Raw genomic sequence first — 20953 nt, forward strand, 5'->3', positions numbered from 1 at the left:
CATTTATACAAGAAATAGGTATACTGTAAATAGGTGTAAATACAGACAATGGACAAATTACTACAGACTGACTAACAAATGACAGACCCGACCTCTCGTCAGAGAGGGCGCTACACATAGACAAGACAGTAACTTTCACTCAAAAGAAATATCTGGTCATGAGCCCCAGCTGGGGCTCGACACCAAGACAGACAGACAGACTGACCGTCAGTTGCAACGTGACTCTGACTCTGACTCATGCGCACACCATTCGACTCAGCACGGCCCACGGATTATTATGTCGTAATTGTATGCATCATCTGCGGAATTATTAGCAAATTCATCGGGCCGGTTCTATACGATTCACACTGTATAAAGAGAATAAAAATGTTTAGAGAATATAAAAAGCGTTAATATAGCTTATAAACTGTGTCAGCATTAATCACGATTTTACTATCTCGTGTTTTGAAAAGTAATCATTCAGTATTATATATGTTCTTTTACAATTATTCTTGTGTTCAAGATGGCGATACCGCGAATGCACGCCACGTTGTGCCGGTGCTGCTGCTTGTTCCTGACTGAAGACTTGGATAACAGTGAGCGGTCCCTGCACCGCCTGTCGCAATACTACGCCTCCAGTAACAATCTCCAGAGAAGTAACACTACCATCTGCCGAATGCACTCCTGTCCTGCCACGGCCAGTAACGGCAACACACAGGTACACGAACTGTTGCAGAGGAAGAGCAGTCGGGGACATCATCATCATTATAATCATCGTAGGAGAAGAGATGATTCCAGCACTGACCTCTGAGAGATACGTTAATTTATTTACACGTAACGTTTACACTATTTTATACGCTTGTTCAGACTTATATATGGCATTTGTAATATCTAGTTGACTGATAACATGTTCTTCCGTGGATTATACTTGTGATTATGTGTATGAAGAATAATACTGTCGGTACCTCAATAAGAGTCATATTATTACAAATATGACACACTACTTCCCAAACTTCAACTTTCGGTTATTAAATAAAAATAACTGCATGTCTTAATTGGTAACGTTAGATCAAAAACTAATATGAACGTTGTTACCGACCAGTATTCACCTGTACATCATTAAATAATATGTACTTAATTGTTCTTTGATTCGTAATTATAAAGAACTGTGTGACATTATGTGCCTGTAATTTCCTCATAAGGTCTCGTGTTTGCTAAGAACTTTAAATTCATACATGACGTGGAAATATGGTGAAGTTTACAAGATTATTAAATCAGTATAAATTATGGGGAGGGGGCATATTTAATGAAATCAGCCTTATATTTCAATGTACATTCTACATGAAGTGAAATAAATCAAATATGGATTATACTTTATATTAATAAATTCATACCACTTTTATGTTCCTATCTTCCGGAAGTGGTAAGTGCTTAGTCTTTGTTAAACTTCACTCTTATATCGGTATACAATGTATTGATAACATAAACGATTAAACCGGAGTCACTTAAGCCAAAAATAGAGTATAAACACCAGAAGTCTATTCCTTTCGCGTGAATTTTAAAATGAGTAACACAGAACAAGACTCTTCCGTGACACGAAACAGTTATACAGAACTTCCTATTGACGTCATCCTTGTGAAGAATGAGTAACCGTGATTTCAACACAATTAAGAAGCTAATAAAAGTGTGTCTACGAAATAAATATGTTGTTATACACTGGGCAGAGAGGTTATACTTGAAAGCATCAGAGACAGCATCCCTACCTTTACTAGTTAATAAAAAACTTCGTGGCTTTTAGTCCGCAAGCGAAATGTACTGACGGAGCGACCATCGCTTGTCGGCGAAGTTAATGCCAACTTTAGCGGATAGAAGGTGTCGCGTGGTCAACGCAACGGATTGACACGGCCGTTAATTTCGGTTCTCTAGACCGGACTTTAGTTAATGCACGTGCAAAATATATGGACAGGTTTCAGTGATCGTTTCCCTATCCTCAGCATTCATCCTACACACGCTGCCGGCACAGGTTCAATACTGAAACCGGAAGTTCTGGTTGTTAATAAGCACTGACGATTTAGATTCGTGTTGACAATTCAATCTGAAAATAAGCAATGAGACTTGACCTCTTCGTATGTAAGTCACGAGAAGACTCATTTTATTCCTGAAAGCCACACACTTTACATTCAGATCAGAAATATTCGTACTGAATGCAAATGTACGTCAGACCAGCTGATGGTGGTTACAATGATTGGGCACGCCTGATAGAGATCTCGGAATTCGCATCTTGACTGCAATTTAAACTCGGGGGTTTTAGTAGAGACCGCCGCTTGTCGGCGTAGTGCCAACATTAGCGGATAGAGGGTGTCGCGTGGTCAGCGCAACGAATCCCCACGGCCGTTAATCTCGGTTTTCTAGACCGGAGCCGCCATTCCATTGAAACAGCTCATCAATTATCGTCATAAGGCTGAGTGAACCCCGTTCCAGACCCATTACTTCTCACAAAATCTGGTAGCGCCGGGAATCGAACCCAGGACATCTGGATCTGTAGCCTGGAAGTCTGACCACTAGCCCACAGAAACAAAACATTTGTGTGAAAACACGTGACAACTAGATTTCATGACAATACGTTTTTGTTTTCGAGTTATGTAACAATCATATCAATTGCTATGATTACACGGCGTAGAATGATAAGAGCATTGTTAGATAATGAACTGGTAAGAATGCAGGAGTGGTTGTGGGCTAATTTTAAGGAACTGTCCTACAATTTTCCTTCAGAAAGTGAGAAGCATGTAAACCTCAGAGGGGTAACCGATCCCCGGGGCTGAGATCTGAAGCCCAGACCTCCCGCATATAAATCATAAATTGTTAATCAGTCGCCCGCGATGCTCCATACATAATAAAGCATTATGATGGAGGCAAAAATGAATAACGTCTTTTTTATAGACTTCTCATGCGAGTTTCGTAGATATTCTGACTGCTATCCCTTACAGGCTTCATGGTATACACTGACATTTTTATAGAATTTTTATTACGTAAGAGACACGCCGAGAATATTATAATAAGACATCAATTTGGGCTAAATCGCCTAGTTAAGGTTGGTGTTTTATTCGAAGCCGATCACAGTGGCTGCGCGTTCTAAGGCATGAACTGTCTTCGCTCTCTTGAACACTGGGTTCATGGTTTCGAATCCCACTCAAGGCATGGATATCTGTATGCGTTTATTCTGTGTCTGTGTTGTCCTGTGTGTAAGTAGCGGTCTTGCGACGAGCTGATCCCCCGCATAAGGAGTCATACCGACTGTGTATAGATTAAGAAACTGAAAAAGCGGCAACGGTCCACAAGGGCTGTACAGCGACAGGCAGTACCCGCCAAATGTCTTATGTATAGCAAGCTAACCTTGTCCCTGTGCTTGACTAAATAAGAAGGAGAATTGGGGAGTGCGTGTACAGATTCATATATTATTGACCTCGGCACTAGTTGGAAGTGAGTGGTCAGCAGCTTAACGCCCCGGCCACTTTACCTCCGGTATTCACTGGATAGGAGGCTGGATGGTCCCCAGAGCTGGTCTGAACGAAATGGAGAAGAGAACATTTTGCCCCTACAGGGACTCGAAATCCGACCCCTTGGTCGTCCAGCCCGCAGCCAGTCGCTATACCGACTGAGCTATCCCGGCTTATCATGAACTTACATACACAGAACTTAATATTTACACCATAAAATTGTTTAAACAAGGGCTTTATAACATTTACACTATATTTTTCATTGTTATGAGAAGGGCCCGGATTTTGATGACCTAAAAATGTTTTAAAAATGACAGAAATAATCTAGAAAAATGGCATATAAAGTGACCGAAATCCAGAAAAATGACCGAAAAATCCAGAAAAATTATCTAGAAGTTATAAACGACCTAAAAAACTACTAATTGTTTTCAAATGTATTTTTAATCTTTAATAACACTGTGAACTCAACGTTCTTATGTTGAAAATTAAGCAATATATGATTGAATTTGAAGCTAAATGTTTTAATACGATTTTTTCTACCGCGTTGGAACGCTTATCAAATGTACATATACGGTGTATATTCCAGTATTTAAGTGCCACCTCATTCAGAGTTGCAATAGATGACAGTCAACACGCGGAGATTCTCGGAGGTGAGAGAGCGCCTATTGTCTGACAGCACATTCTTGTACTTGGAGAAACTCCTTTCCACATCTGCAGACACAGTGGGAGCGCACTTGAAGTGTACCAAATCACTAGCAGTAAGTTCTTCTTCAATACTGAAAGCGCTGAAGAACTCTCCTACAGAATTCGAGAAATGCTGCATAATGTTTCATAACCTGAGTTGTTATCTAGAACATGTTTCATTTTTCTTGACACCGTTTTACCAATGTTCCCCGACCCTTTCTCCAAATCACTGGCTATTTTTTTTTTCTTTTCACCAGAGCGAGCGAATTTTCTAGCGTTGCTCCTTTCTCCTGTAAGCATTTGATTCCTTCCGTCAAGGAACTGAAGTTTGCCTTTATGAAGGCCAGCTGTACTTCCATTTCGCTGCACGAGANCTTACAATATGTGGGACTGCATCAGTCACAAAAAGCAAGACGACGTCGTGCCGTATACCCTCTGGCCACAGTAGAAACATCGACCTGTCGAAGAGTTGACAAACTGTGGAATGATTAACGGATTCTAGCACCTCACTTGTGAGCAGAAACACTTCACCTGGTCCGCCAATTTCCAAGGTTCCAATGATGACGTTTGCCACGTAGTGAGCCTCCGTATCGCAGGTCTCATCAATGGGAACGAAAATCTTCTTCCCATGCACTTTATTCCTAATCATTTCCAGGATACTGTTGTAGCACTGGGAAAGGTAGTCCTTCCTGAGTGTGGATTTATCCGGGATGGAAGGACCACAGTTCACTTCCAGAAAATTTTTCAGTTTTCCATTGTTCAGAGCCCAAAACGGAATATTTTCGGACGCCAGAGCATCACACAGATCTGTGAAAAAATCCGATGACTTATTTCCACCTCCAGATGAACACTGTTGCAGTAACATTTGCACAGGTTTCTTTTTGTTCGAAATTTGCACTGCTCGTATATGCTTGTCGAGGCCGATATGTCGTCGTACCGTGAATCTATTTTCTGCCATTAATTTTGTGTCACACATCTTGCAATATAAAATGTCACAGTCAGTTGAAAATATATCATCTCCAAACTCAGCTACAAATTGCTTTAAATGACACGATTTAGTTGGCTTTGCTTTTGGCATGGTGATAAAATTAATCACTCTAGCGCAACACAGAACTGAACTTTTCTCACCGAGAACATTTCGTCAACTGTATCTTTATCTGTACGGTCAAGGGTCAGAAACTGAAGACAGACGTAGTTTTATTGAGCAACAATATGTCATAAAAAGCGATGGATTCCGACTAGAAATATTTGTAACTAAGCAAATTCCTTTGCACAGAATTTGGAAAGGGCCGCAGTGTGAGCGACCGCTGTCGTACCCTGCTGCCAGCTTAAATGTTTTATGTTATGTAATGTCAGCACTTTCCGCAAAACGAACGGAAAGGATGGGACAGGATTACAGCTTATTATTCCACACTGTGGTGGCAGGTATTTGGGGTGCAGCTGCAGGATGCCTTTGTAGAGGTAGGAGAAAGAAAGAACATTTTACTTACATATTATTCACATTTCCGAAAACATATTAAGAAAATGTTCCTGAAATGGCGGAAATGACTAAAAAACCCTTAAAAGTCCAAAAATTTAACGAAAAATGACGAAAAATTACCAAAAAAAAAAAAGGACCTATAAAAGTTACATTTCTGTAACCTGCAGCTGATAGCCGGGATTTATATATTTACGGGCGTCAAATAGGATACAATGAAAAAAGATGATATGTCATCAAAATCCGGGCCCTGGTTATGAGTCTTTGAAATACTGCTGTATATGGTTTCTTTCTGCAGCGACGAAATAAAGTCTTGGACAGGAAATCTGTGACCTAAGAGAGAAAGAATAACGTGTAATGCAGAACCCGCCATATGTCTTACGTAGAATAAATATATACGTTTTCAGGTTTCTATTGTGTACCGTAAATTCTCTTTAAATGTACAGAACGGAAGGGAAGTCAGGAAGTCCTTTAAATGAAATGTTCTCCAGTTAATAAACAACAGATTCAAGAAAACCAAGAACATCGCAGAAAAACGTACGGTACTGGCCATTTCAAGGACTACTATAAACAGATAGATGCAAATGGCGCTACGCAAATACACGAACACAGCATTACGGAGTATAAAAATAATAATCAAAAATGCAAACTGAAGTCTTGAAATTCTAATGCAAAAACGTGTTTTCGACTGTTTACACCCATACACACTACTGAGCTGCGGAAAATAACACCATAAAAACTCTGAAAATGCAGCAGCAACGCCGTTTCTAGCGCACTTCCTGCAGGAGATAACAAAAAGCAAACAGCTATCACATTACACTAATGATAACAACAGAGGTAAGCTAATATGAAGTAACGCGCCGGACTATAAGGCAATATAATTGCACTTCTGAACGCCATTATCACCAGTTACCACTATTTACAACTTGTATTTCACTACATGAGATAAATTCTATTATATTCCAGCCTTCAGTATTTCTCGTTTTACCGGAAAAAAAAATAAACTAAGCGAATGAACGGAAGGTAATTCAGTATTACGAATTACAAAAGCAACAAACAGAAAATGATAAATAAGTCTACTCTGTAACCCACTAAACACTTTCAATAGTTTCATCACACAACTGTGCTAGCGACCTGTCTTTCGTAGCGCTAATATGGAATCGATACAAGCAAATCGTATAAAATCACTTTCTCTCTAAGAAAACTCAACAGTAGCTTCAGAAAATTTCAACTATTTTTACTACACACTTTCTATATATATATATATATATATATATATATATNGATTAGCCAGCTGGGAAGTCAGTCCTCATCGAGCCATCCAAGGAGTCCAGCATCGCCGGAATATTGTGAGCAGTGATTGTAACACTGCAAGTGTGATGATTGTAAAGTGTGTAAGGCGAGCGATAAGAATAAACTCGCTATACCAGACCTACGCGTGAAGTTATTCGTAGCGTGACACACGAAACACGCTACAATATGTTTCTCGAATGTGGCGCGAATGCCGTATAAACAAATTGTAACTTGCGTGCACTTATAGTACAATAACTACGCAGTAACTCGTAATTTATCCTATAAAAAACAACAAACGCCATGGCCTGTAGTCCGCTTAGCGGATAGAGGGTGTCGCGTGTTAAGCGCAACGGATCCCCACGGCCGTTAATTTCTGTTTTCTAGACTAGAGCCGCTATTTCCTTAAGATAGCTCCTCAGTTATCCTCACGAGGCTGATTGGACCCCGTTCCAGGCCCACTACTCCTCAGAAAATCTGGTAGCGCCGGGAATCAACCTGGACCTCTGGATCTGTAGCCAGGAACCCTGACCACTAGACCACAGAGGCAGTCAGTTTATCCTACATGAGGAAGATGTTATGCTCAAGAGACTGTCAGACAGAACTCGTACTAATCACAGCGGTTGCACGGTCTAGGGCATGAAATGTCTTCGCCAGCTCAGACACTGGGACCGTGGTTTCGAATCCTACTCGAGGCATGGATATCTGCCCGCGTTTCTTCTGTGTACAGACAGCGGCCTTGCGGCAGGGCTGTTCCCCCGTACAAGGAATCCTACCAACTGTCGGCAATAGGCCAGGTCTGGTCAAGTGGGATTTGTGGTGGACAGTGTGGCGCTGGGGCAGGTTTCTCCGAGTACTTCGGTTTCCCCTGCCAATCTTCATTCCACCAATTGCTCCACAATCACCCTCACCTATCATCTGGGGCTGGTACAATAGGCCAGATGTGGCCGCAGTACAAGGGACTTAGTCCCACCCAACTAGCAACAAAAAAACTGTCGGCAATGTCTACAGTTCCAGATTAATTCTGGTGGGAAACAGGCCAGAAGGCCTAATGCTAAAGGTAGAAGTAGAAGAAGAAGAAGAAATCAACGTGTCTACTGTGCCATTCGGTATATATATGAAGTGCGTGTAAACAAATGACAAGCAAGCAGCAAGATAAGTTCACAAACAGCCGACTGTCTTGCAGTGTCCACTGTTTTACGGCACCCTGTACTGCATACCCCCCCCCCACGGGCCTGTAAGCCAATAAGGAGCACGTATGCTGCCCCTTGTAGATGACGTTTTGTTTACTTGCTCTCTGTAAACATTCCGAATACAGTACAGTAGATTTGTAAGCATATTTTCTTTTTATCGTGTTCTGTTGTTTGACTTAAAAGTAACTAGCTATTTCTCCCGCCATACAGCACAGAAACTATACTAACTCCTCTTGAGAAGTAACCGTCAGCCGTCAACGGTTATGTCGCCAACACAAATAATACTTTCCAAATAGATGATGTGCAGTCAAACTGCGAGAAGAAAAGTTTAGAGCAATTCATAAAGATGAATATGAAACTCTCTGTGAAGCGTATAAAAGTGTAAAATGAATGTTAAAAGGGAAATGGAAGACAACGGAAGGGGCCACTTATCTATCAGACGGCACTGACGAGAGTGACCTCGTATGATGAACCTGACGAAGACTTAGAATGTGCAACACTGAGCTACCAGAAAGTTCAGAAACGTAACAAATGTATCAATAACATGAAAATGTGTTACTTATTTACTGTTCTAACATAACCCTACAGCAAAAACATTCACATCTTTAAAAGATAAAATTTGTATCCTGTGTGTCTACCTACCCAGACCTTCCTGCACTAACTTTCACGCGACGTCAGTGAAACTGCTCGGTTCTCTATTCTGTGCTGGATAAATATTGAATAATGTTATCTCCTTACGACATTAAATTATGACACAGAATCACACACAGCGGTCCAAAAGTAGGTATATGATTCACGGTCTATTCTTGGCATTCTAAAAGTAATAATGGATGGGAAAGTTAATTCTGCGGATAATAAACTGCACTCCATCGCTGTCAGAGCGATCCTGTAGCCTGCCAGCCACATGTACGCACACTTTCTGTCCATCAAGTGCTTCATACGCATCTGCGAGCTACCTTATTTCATTGACATTAGGGGACTTCTTATTACACCGTAACGCGCCTGACTATAAATGGGGTTTGGACTGGTAACTGGATATACCGCACACTTACACTAGTAACTACAAATAACTACGACAGTCTCATTGGGTTACACAATCCAAACATCACAGCACACATAAATTCTCCTCAGTCTTCACAAGACGTTGCTTGGTAGCGGCTTTCAGCGACGGATATTCCCTTGCCTCTGGGTACCCGATCTATCCCTGGCCTCAGCTACCAGCTTCTCAATTTCACAACTGCAACTCTTCAACTGACTCCTAACTCAGAATCTGAGTCAGAGTTACTTTAAGACTGGCGGTTTACCGTAATCAGTTCGTCTTGGCGCCAAGCCCTTTGAGGATCACGACCAGAGATTTTTTTTTTAATTGAACCCTTGCGCTCATAGTCCTTACGTAACTTGTTATATGACGAGAGGATGGGTTTGTCTCTTATGAATATGCTTAGTTTTTCGAGAAGTGTACGTATCGCACGCATAGCATGTTATTAAAAGTTCTTCCTTTTGCACTATACACAAGGCCTCTGTCAGTTCAGGATTTGCAAAAGCAGATCATGCGTATCTTACGTATCTTACGCTGCAACGGTATCTTAGTAACATGATCGGTCGTAAGCTTCACTGCCGTCAAGTTTAAGCCTCTGATAATTTCTCTGTCTGGCTTCAAATTGTCCTGTACTGCGAACATGTTCATTCTCATGGTTTCGTATCACTTCTGCTTGTTCCCTGCACAATTTTGTAATATAATCGTATACATATGAAAGGTTGAAAGCCGTGTACAAACCGCGGACCGGTATGCACTATTACCGCACACGGCCGTTGCTCACCACAACCGCTGTTCGCCACTTCTCGTGACCGTTGCCCATCTATCTTTATGTTTATTTATTTGTTTATTTGTTTGCCCGCTTCGGTAGAACACTTTTGACTCTTCTCAGGGTTGTGCCACGGTAATAACTGGGGCGACAAGGAGACTGCACATTTAAAACTAGTCCACTGATACAAATAAAATACTCTATTTCTGCTTAATCACAAATTGTTTAATTCAGAAGTAAACACTATATCTTTATTGGCAAGTAGGGAGTAATGTGCCAAAGATTAATGGAGCCAAATAAATACTGTTAAATTTAGATAAACTTGGAGAGAGCAGGTAAATGACGTCTGCCTCTGGTGAATTCTAAGTGCCAAGTCCCATACGTCTGTCTCTGATGAATTCTGAACGCCAAGTCTTTTGCTTCTATTCTCCGGGAGCGTCACTTCTTACCGTATAGGATCTGAAGACGGCCTTTCTCCCCAGACAAGAATAGATTCTAATGGCTGATTTTAACTGCCAATTCATGATACCATCAGTACAAGACAATCACATTACTAACTTTCAGAATAAATAGATCCAAAGATATTGCACCCGGGACCCTACATGTGAAAGCAGTTATGTCTTAGTTTGGGTCTAATTACAAGTACACCCTTCCGAAGACACTTTAATAACAGCTACCCTTTTAGCAAACAACATTTACATCTTGGGTAGACTACAGACATGTGTTTTCATAATGGGCCTCGACCCTCTTTGCGGTCACCCAAGCTGCAGGTAACAAAACAGGCAGTTATTTCTGTCTAAATGCGAAATGCATGTCAACTTCTTAATGGATGGGCCTCCCTTATAAATCAATCACTCTATTGAAATGGCTGAAAAGGAACATGCGTCCAGTAAAGAGTATTAAAAGGTTTGGACGGTTACAGCACGGATCGCACAGAAAACGTTTCTTCCATTATTGCGTGTTCTCTCGTTGCCGACGAAACGTGTTCCCCAGAACAGTTTCCTAGTAAGGGCTACTGTATTGTTACATAGCTGCTACTTGACAATGGGTCTACATGTCACAGCACATTTTGTCCTTCACTATTGTTCAACAGAAATAAGGTTCATAGGGGTAAGGTCCGGTGACTGTGAAGGCTTCTCGACTGCAACTCTTGAGACAAATATCAGTCTCTGTGTGTGACTTTCATCCGTCATCAAAATTTGATTGAATTATTCCGTCATCAACCAATTATCTTCTTCCTACGCACTTCCGGGTCAACGGTTTCATACTACTTTCGCAAAGTAGCGTTTTCTCGTGGCTTGCGAAACAGCAATGACCTATGAACTTTCACCACGAATATCTTTCTTCTTCCCATAATTCCCCGCCAGTTTACAGCTAGATTAATTACAGTTGTGTCGAGAATGCAAGTGTAGTGGCTGTCGGTGTCATGAATTGTTCTAAATTGCTATTTCTTGTCGTTGCCTGTGGTATAAAAGAGTCTGAAACTATCAATGGTGAAATATTCAAGAAATTATTAAGCAGAGTGGACGAAGGACACCTCGGTTATTGATGACAATAACATTTTTTTTCCTTAGCACTACAGCCCCAGTGTGCCTAGGCCTACCTCCATGAACTTCTCCGTTCACTTCGGTTTTTCTAGATCTTACACATTCGGTAGGACTCCTTGGGCGGGTGATTGGCTCGTCGCAAGGCCTCTACCTGTACACAAACACAGAAAAACGCACACACACAAACTAAACATCCATGCCCTGAGTGGGATTCGAACCCACGATCCCGGTTTCCAAGCGAGCGAAGACAGTACATGCCTTAGACCGCTGGGCTACCGCGACCGGCGACAATAACATTTTATCCGGATTTTTTCTCTGCGTTTCGGGATCCGTGCAGATATAAAATTCTGTAGAAACAGTAATGAGTTATCAGATAAATAAATCGTGATTTTATTCAAAGACTTGGGATAAATTAGGGTTATTAAGCACCACGGATAAATATGTGTAGATGCTCGTAGGTGAGGATGTATATACATATATACTATCTGGGTTCAGAGAAGAGCTGTGTGTCACCACCCTCCCCCCCCCTCTTCAAATACTTCCCTGCAATTACTGTCGCCGTTGTCCCTAATTAACAAATCATATCCATGGGGTTCAGTCGTCTTTATGAAAATGGGAATCACTATTTGTACAAAAACTTCTCCGATATTTCTGTATCCGAAGTTTCATTCCCGTGTTCACAAGAGTTCGCTTATGGACCCTGTAGTGAGCCAAATGAATCCAAATTAATTATAAAATAATTTCTTTAATTTCAATTTTAACATTATCATTCCGCCCATGCCTGCATCCCCAAAGTAATTCCTTTACATCAAGATTTTCTGTTATATAGCTACATTTCTAACCTGTCTCGTGCGTTCTGCATGCTCTGCCCATGTAATCCTCCTTCATTTTATTACCTAATAATATCTGATGAAGAGTATAAATTATTAAGTTCGTCATTACGTAATTTTCTCCATTCTCTCGTTATTTCCTCCGTCTTGGGAAGAAATAATTTCAGTGCCCTGTTCTCAATCCCTTTCTGTCAATGTGCTTCAGGATAAGTGACCCGAAATTATGGGACACAGCGTTGTGAACTGGCTGGCTACAGGCTCAATGACTAGGGTTCCATTTCGTTAGGGCGCGTCCCAATTTTTTCTATTCCCTGTGTCCAAATGACTTTTGAATCCAATTAGCTTCTTAGTGCCATCTAAGGCCGCGCCATAGCTCAAGCGGTTAGTCGCTGGCTTCTCATCGCGGCGGCCCGGGTTAGATCCCGGGTCTGGTCAAGTAGGATTTGTGGTGGACAAAGTGGCACTGGGGCAGGTTTTCTCCGAGCACTTCGGTTTTCCCTGCCAATCTTCATTCCACAAATTGCTTCACAGTCACCCTCACCTATCATCTGGGGCTGGTACAATAGGCCAGAAGTGGCCGCAGTACAAGGGACTTAGTCCCACCCCACTAGCAATAAAAAAAATAATAGCGCCATCTAACAAAGTCTGAGATTCATTTCGTTAGGGCGCATCCAAATTTTTTCCATTCCGTGTCCAGAATGACTTTTGGATCCAACCAACTTCTTAGCACCATCTACCAAAGTCTGAGATTCATTTCGTTAGGGCGTGTCCAAATTTTTTCCATTCCGTGTCCAGAATGACTTTTGGATCCAACCAGCTTCTTCGCGCCATCTACCAAAGTCTGGGATTCATTTCGTTAGGGCGCGTCCAAATTTTTTCCACTCCGTGTCCAGAATGACTTTTGGATCCAACCAGCTTCTTAGCGCCATCTACCAAAGTCTGAGATTCATTTCGTTAGGAGGCGTCAAATTTTTTTCTATTCCCTGTGTCCAGAATGACTTTTGGATCCAACCAGCTTCTTGGATCCATCTACCAAAGTCTGAGAGAGTGCTACTGCGCCCTTTTTCATGCTTTCAAGACCAGGTTCTTATATCAGAAGCAATTGTAGTGTATCTTTTTCCACTGTAAGAATGTATATTTATCTGTTTACGTGTTACGAATATCATATATATATAATTAACTGTAATGCTCCCTCCGGTGCATGAATTATTCTCACTATGACGTAACTCATGCAGGTTGACATGTTAGGGAATTTATAGTCATTAATTTTGACATTAAATGTGGTGCAGCGTGACTGTGGTTTACAAAGTTACCTCTGGGGCTAATGGGAGTAACGGTGCCTCATGTATTATACACCCCAGTTTAGTTAACTCCTGCGGTGACATGTTTGCTTGGCACTCAAGAATCTGAGATTAAATCTCACTTATGATAATCCATTCTGTTTGTGACTTTCGTGATTTTATACAGCCCCTTCAAGTAAATCATGAACTATCTCAAAATTATCTCGGGCCACCTTACTACCGTTCTGCACAATTAAGTAGAAATTATTCCAATTCAAGGCAGGTCAAAACAAGGGATAACTTTTCTTTTTCCCCTGACGAACACAATCAGAACTGGACACTAAACACAGCACTGCATACATAGAAGGAGAACCTCGCAAGGCCTAAGAATTCACCTCATATATATATATACAGGGTGTTTCACGACTTTTTGGCATAACTGCAGGAGGTGATTTCCTAGGTCTTTGTGATCAAAAAAGTTCATATAAACATGTGTCCGATTTTTGACGGTTAGGGAGTTATGATCGTTTTAAACTCAGAATAGAAGGTAACGATTACTACAATAAACGGAACAAAACAATAAACCAGCATAATGCATGATACATTTAAGTATTAATGTAAAGTTAACTTCGTGAAATTACCTTTAATTTGAATTTATTTGTGCTTAAAGCTGATTTTCGAAAATGCCACCGCCGCCGCAACACAGGCTGTGAACCGCGCAGGTGGCACGTAGCAGCCTCAGCTGGCTGTTTCTTATGTGGTCAGCGGCGTCCAGAATGCGACCGAGCAAAGCATCTCGCGCTGCCACCTTCACATTGTAAACCAGTTCGTTTTTCCATCCCCACACACAATAATCCAGTGGGCTTAAGTCTGGAGACCTGGCTGGCCATTGGTGGGGACCGTAACGTCCGATCCATCGCCCGGGGAAACGATAGTTCAGGAAATTTGTAACTCCACGAGAAGAATGAGGAGGAGTCCCGTTGTGTTGGAAATACATACGGCTTCGTTTATCCAAAGGCACATCCTCCAAAAGTTGGGGCAATTCCTCCTGTAGAAATCTGAGGTACGCCTCTCCTGTAAGACGACCTTCCAAGATGAAAGGGCCTATCAGCTGATCGTCCAGAACTGCACACCACACATTGACACTGAAACGTTATTGAAAGTTGATTTCAACAGTGGCGTGGAGATTCTCATCTCACCACAAATGAGAATTGTGTGTATTATTGACACCGTCGCGACTAAATTGCGTACTCGTACGTGGACTGCGGTGTACTACACGAACAATGCCTTCTTCATTAACACCACGCTCGGCTGCAATACGAACGCCGGGAAGTCTACCGGTATCTCGCAATGCCTGGTAAACTCCAGTAAACACTCTCCGGTTCGGAAACCGTTGCTGATATTCAGCTATGGCAAGAACTGAGTTACCGTCACAAAACCCGTACACATAAATCATATCTGCATACTCCTCAAATTAAAATGTAAATGGCATCGTGAACGTAACAGACGCACCGAGATGAGAACTGTTCTGAACACCAGTAGCCGCCACACTAGCCGTGGCCGGACATACCAACCCACCACGACTTAGGTACCTCTCAATTGTCGAGATAACGAGAACGCTCTGTCTGTAGCTGGCTAAAAATAGCGACCCGCCAAATGATAGACGCGGTTCACACGAGGGTGTGTAGAGGAATGAAAACACGGTCATAACTCCGTAACCGTCCAAAATCGGACACATGTTTATACGAAGTTTTTGATCACAAAGACCTAGGAAATCACCTCCTGCAGTTATGCCCTGAAGTCGTGAAACACCCTATATATATATATATATATCTTAAATGATCGAAAAATAACCCAAGCTGGTATTCAATCTTCATTTATTTAATTATTTTATTCCTGCTATTCTGAAAGTTTGTGATACCGTGACCCCGTGACAGAGAGAAGAAGTTCTGCGCATTGTTGCAGATCTCCATCAGGCTCTACAGTCACAGCTAAGCTAAAGTTTCCCCTGTGTACAGCCACAGCAGGAAACTAATTTCTTTACAAAGGTCTTGAACCCACAGCAAGCTATAAAATGTTACTGCGCAGTCAAGAAAAAAAAAATCGCGAAATGTTTTGCTGGCTGTTGCTACATTTGCCAGTAACACCCATATTAAATCTTCCCCCTGGGCTGGTACCAAGACGTTTGCGTGCTCTGATCTGGAGAACTATGCTAGTGGGGACGTAAGGTCCTGGAGTAATTCATGCTAGACGGGTCAAACGTTAGCAGCCAGATGAAAAATAGCCCTTTGTCCGCGTTGTGGGTTTGGGCATGAGAATAAAAAACTCATTTCGTAAAACAATGTCTTAAGAAACCTTAGGACAGATTCTGGATGAAAAATTCTGGGGGTCAACTAAGTAAAGGTTGTATTATTTACGAGAAATAAAGGCAAAAGACAAATAACAGAAAAGAATGGACACTGTTGTAAATGACATGAAAGTTCTTAAGAGGAAAGTAGAGTTCAGAAGTGCGTAAGTACCCATATTAAATCTTTGTCTGCCAGAAATGTACATGAACACAACTACATATAAACTACATATTTGAAAATATTAATTTACAATTACATTCATTAATATTTCATGTTTCACGTGTGTCAAGTTTCTAGTTTTTAATATTGTAAGAGTACAATACATTATAATGGTGTATTTTTCGTGGATTAAAATTTACTGAATTTTCGACTGTCCGAACCACCTTTGTCACTAATTAATTCGGATAATCGGCTTTCTACTGCATACGAGTATATTAAATATCTGCTGAGGATTCGGGTGACTCGACCCTCCCCTCTTAGAGTATATCTGAGAAGATTTCTTTAAATGGCACATTTCTTGATATTTCTATTATATTTACACTGTCATTTAGTTTTAAATCTCCTTTGTTATTATCAATAAATAAAAATTCATTCTTTGGACAAGAATGACATAATAACACGTGGCTGCCATCTGTTGACGACATGACGAAATACTAGTTGAATGCCAACTTCAATACGTCTTGGAAACAATATTTGATTCTTTGGACCGAGCTGGAGACATCTTTAGAGATAATATAAATTAGTCAAGCGTAAGATTACTGGGGTTTGGTCATAATCATTACTGAATCAACAGTGTGGCAATTATACTGCTAACTTTCCGATTATTTCTGACGCAATCTGATGAAACAGTATCCGGAGTTGGAATATGCAATACTGTCTCTTTCCACAAGTCTATATGATACTGGATCGACAAAGTACATTGCTACAAACACAGGGGATCAGAATATTGGAAGCTGCACTTATTACAAACATTCAGCAGTATTCCTAATATTCAGTGACTCTGCGACAAATCGTGAATATTCCTTTTCTAACACTCAGGTATGGCAAAAATTATTTTAATTTTCAATTTCATTACCTTCCACTTTTGTACATGAGTCGCTACAACGATGAGCTATAGGCTGGACGGCCGGGGTTCGATTCCCAAGCAGGGGAGAGACTTTCTCTCCTCTACAGCATCCAAACCAGCTCTGGGGCCCATGCAGCCTCTTATCCAAAGGGTACCAGGCGTTTTCCCCGAAGATAAAGTGACAGGGGAGCGAAGCTGACCATTCACCTCCATCTACTGCCAAGGTCAAGAATGGTGGAGCTATACCTCCAATCCACATCATGTCTTTATTGTGTGGTGCTTAGTTACCTTTACCTTTCACCTTCAATTTGTGTCCCATACAGACTGTACCATATTTTACAACCTCAAATCTAAGGCTTTTGTTTTTCTGTTCAGAAACGGGTAAGTAAGTAAAAGTAAAGCTATCCCTGTAACAGGCCGTGAAGGCCCATAGGTTTGTGAGATGTTGAGGGTCCCACATTATCTATACAATCTGCTCAAAGATGGTGGTAAGGTTGTCAGCCTTACGCACCGGCCACGCTTTATTCCCCAGGAAAATTATTTAATTAATTCCTGGTTCTCATTTCTGTTAGATACTGAGTCGACCCCAGGACCATAGTGTGGCTGGAAGGATTAGGTCAATTAAAAGAAATCCAATGACATCATCGGGACTTGAACCCACAACCTTCCAGCTTGTAGCACAGACCTCAACCAACTATGGGTTCTGTTGGCAAACCAGTCTGGGAAATACTGGTATAGAATATGTCATGATAAAGAGTTCAATTCCCAGCAGGAGAGAGATCTTCTCCTCACTGTGGTATCAAGACCCACTCTGCGGACCACCCAGCTTCCAGTTCACTGGATATCAGCATCTCTTTCTCAGGAGGTAAAGAGCTGGGTCTTGAAGCTGACCAATCACCTCCACCAAGATCAGAGTTTAAGAAAGCTGGAGCTATACCTCCATTTCCTCATACCTCTTCATGGAATTGTGCTTACTGAGTCCTGAAGATACGGAAGGCCAAGGAGAGGGAATTGGCAGTACATTCACAGCACACAACTGGTATGTAATGTGGAGGAAGTGGCCCTCTTCCTTCGGTACTCAAACAGTAGCGAAGCACAAAGGAAATTTTACCTTTACTTTTGCCTTATGATAATGGCAAATATGATTACAGATACTAAGTACATAATGCTGTTAAGCAAAGCATAACTGCTTTCAAAGGTGAAACAAAGGGGGGGGGGGTCATTTATGTTAGAATCAAGCAAGTTTAATGGTGCCATTCACATATATTTGTAATGATCACTTTTATAGAGCTATATATGTAATTTGCAACATTATACTTCTGTATTAAGCTGTAAATTACCTAATTTTTATATGTCCTTTCATCTCAAAATGCAACATTGGATATCATGATCGAATGTCTCAGATGTTCAAACCTATGCTGACAGCCACTTGTTAACATCAGTGAGGGCTTACAAAATAATATTATCTCCAAATGTTATCTCTGCCAGAACATAGCACTTGTTTATCAATAAAGATGTACACATCAGTTCCATTCTCTTGCAGCCAGTTTGATTGGGCTTGTTATTTATTAATCACCAGTTGGGCTGCAAGCAGAGTATGAACGAAATTTACAAGGCCCATGAATAAAAACATGGAGAGACAAATATTCATTAACTGATATGGATGAATGTGTAATGTCTGAAAATAACACACACATCCCATCATAACAGGTCGATAAGTATGATCTGCAGGACCTGGAGCAGAGTATGAATTTAATTTTATTAAAGGAATGTGTGTAAATAACTGTTAATTATAACTGAGGTTACCACAGAAGAGTAATATCTTCTGGGATGTAATATAATGTAGCATGGCTGAGGTTCACCAACGTTTCAGACAAACTTACTGCCTCCATCTTCAAGGTTGAAGAATAAGCCAATCAAGTTACCAGCAAGAAGCAGGCACAGCATGTCCAGCTCTGTTGTTAATTACATGAGTCATACCCACAGATTTTAATTAATGACCCTGAGAAATAAAGTAGCAGGTCTTTATCCCTTGTCATCTCTATCACTTGCTACATTCCTTACCATTCCTTTGAATCACTTTCACACATTTCTCTGTCAATTTTATACTCACTTTTTTCTCGCAAGTTCAACTAACAACTGTAGACAGTTATCTCTTTTACCAATCTTCTTAAAAGTAAGGACGAGGGCCACTTTTATAGGTGTGCTTCTTTCAACAGAAACAAGTTACTTGATTAATTTAAACTCTGTGGCTTTAGTCCACAAAAAACTATACCAATCTGGAGACTGCCACTTGTCGGCAAAGTGAGTGCAAACTTTAGCGGATAGAGGGTGTTGCTTAGTCAGCACAACAGATCCCCATTGCCGTTAATCTCGGTTTTCTAGACCCACATTAATTTAAACATTGCTTCATAAAATAGAAACCAACAAAAATGATGGCAGGTTATATGTTGTCCATATTAAATGTGTTAAAGAAATCACAATACATTTTTTCCACATATTTTGTTGTCTTGACAGGCCATAATTTCCAAACCAAGTGTAACGTCTTCATTCAATTTCAAACTCAGAATAATAAATTGGTAAATTTCCAAATGTTAAAGATGTCTCAGGCATCTAATTAGTTGGCTAAGCTAACCTCCAACTTACACTACCCATTAGTTCCACAGAAGTCAACTAATCTGTTATACTTTCATGTAAATTCAATGTGTAATGGTACTATGCCACAAGCTGGAAGGTCACGGGTTCAAGTTCGATGAGGTCACTGGTTTCTCAATTGACCTAATCCTTCCAGCCACGCCAGCCTTTAACATGAACGAGTACCAGGAATCTTCATGGGGGTAATGGGTGGCTGGCGTGTAAGGCTGACAGCCTCACTGCCATCTGTGAGCCGAATGTCTAGAAAATGTGGAAGCCTTGATGTGTCACAACCCTATTGCCTCCACAGCTTGTTACAGGGATAACTTCACCTTTTTACAGCCAATAATATGAATAATTAATTTCAATCTTCTTTTAAATTTTCTGGAACACGCAGCATTCCCATTTCCGATCATCCATGGTTTCTCAAGAGGACAGAGATGATCAGTTGGGCATTTGTCTTTTGCCAGAAAGTACATGTGTTCAGTACTCTTCACTGAATCCCTTGACAGTTTTATAGCAATTCCAGTAAAAGAATTAAAAATAAAAGCATTGAAAAACCAATTAAATATGTACTAAAATGTTCTAATCAAAAGGAAATATCAGCAGGAGGAAATGGAATGCAGACATTCATCACTTCTGATGCAAAACCAGACAACAGGCATTACTTCTGTTGACCAATAAATCCCAGTTACTGTGAAACATCTGCGATAACAGCATTTAGTCATATGTTGTTGTAACCTCTTCATCTTGTATCATTAGGGTTATCAAAGCAAGGAGGATAAGATGGATGAGACTACAGCACGCATACAAGAAATGAGAAATTCATGAAAGGAATTTGGTTAGAAAAGCCTGAAGCACAGAGACTATTTGGTAGGCAAAGGGATAGATGGTAGGACAATATTAAAATGAACTGTAAGGAAGAAAATTTGATGTTCAAACAGGATTCATCTAGTTCTCGAGAGGATCCAGTGATGAGCTCCTGTGAATATTATAGTGAACATTTGGATTCCGAAAAGAGCAACCATATTCTTGACCAGCTGAGCATCCATTCGCTTCTTAAGTACTCTCCATTCTGGAGCTAGTCATATCTAGAGAAGCAAATTAATATAACTCGGTCCTGCAGCTGCCTCAAAATGAGTTCATTTAGTTTGTACGTTATTTAATTACACTATATCAACTACTGAATTTGGTATCACCACTCAAATGATGCATACACAGTGTAATTCATCACATCACATTTTTACTGTAATTAGCTTGGATGAGAGCATTTTAAGAAACTCAATGGAAGTGAGGAGTTCTATCTTCTGGGATATAATGCCA

General features: G+C 40.8%; 2 protein-coding genes across 2 annotated transcripts in view; one reads left to right on the plus strand and one right to left on the minus strand.

Moving 5' to 3' along the window:
• LOC111864623 (trace amine-associated receptor 8a) overlaps positions 1 to 1367 on the plus strand; it is a 105247-nt gene extending 103880 nt beyond the window's left edge. The window contains exon 4 of the mRNA XM_023851996.2: positions 503 to 1367. Within this exon, the coding sequence (XP_023707764.1) occupies positions 503 to 790 (288 nt within the window). The 3' untranslated portion in view covers positions 791 to 1367. The remainder of the gene's footprint in view (positions 1 to 502) is intronic.
• Positions 1 to 20953, minus strand: part of LOC111864622 (glycosyltransferase 25 family member) — a 230625-nt gene that overhangs the window by 197202 nt on the left and 12470 nt on the right. The gene's annotated exons all lie outside the window — the stretch shown is intronic.

This window comes from Cryptotermes secundus, unplaced genomic scaffold (assembly GCF_002891405.2).
Source record: "Cryptotermes secundus unplaced genomic scaffold, Csec_1.0 scaffold121, whole genome shotgun sequence".
Lineage (NCBI taxonomy): Eukaryota > Metazoa > Arthropoda > Insecta > Blattodea > Kalotermitidae > Cryptotermes > Cryptotermes secundus.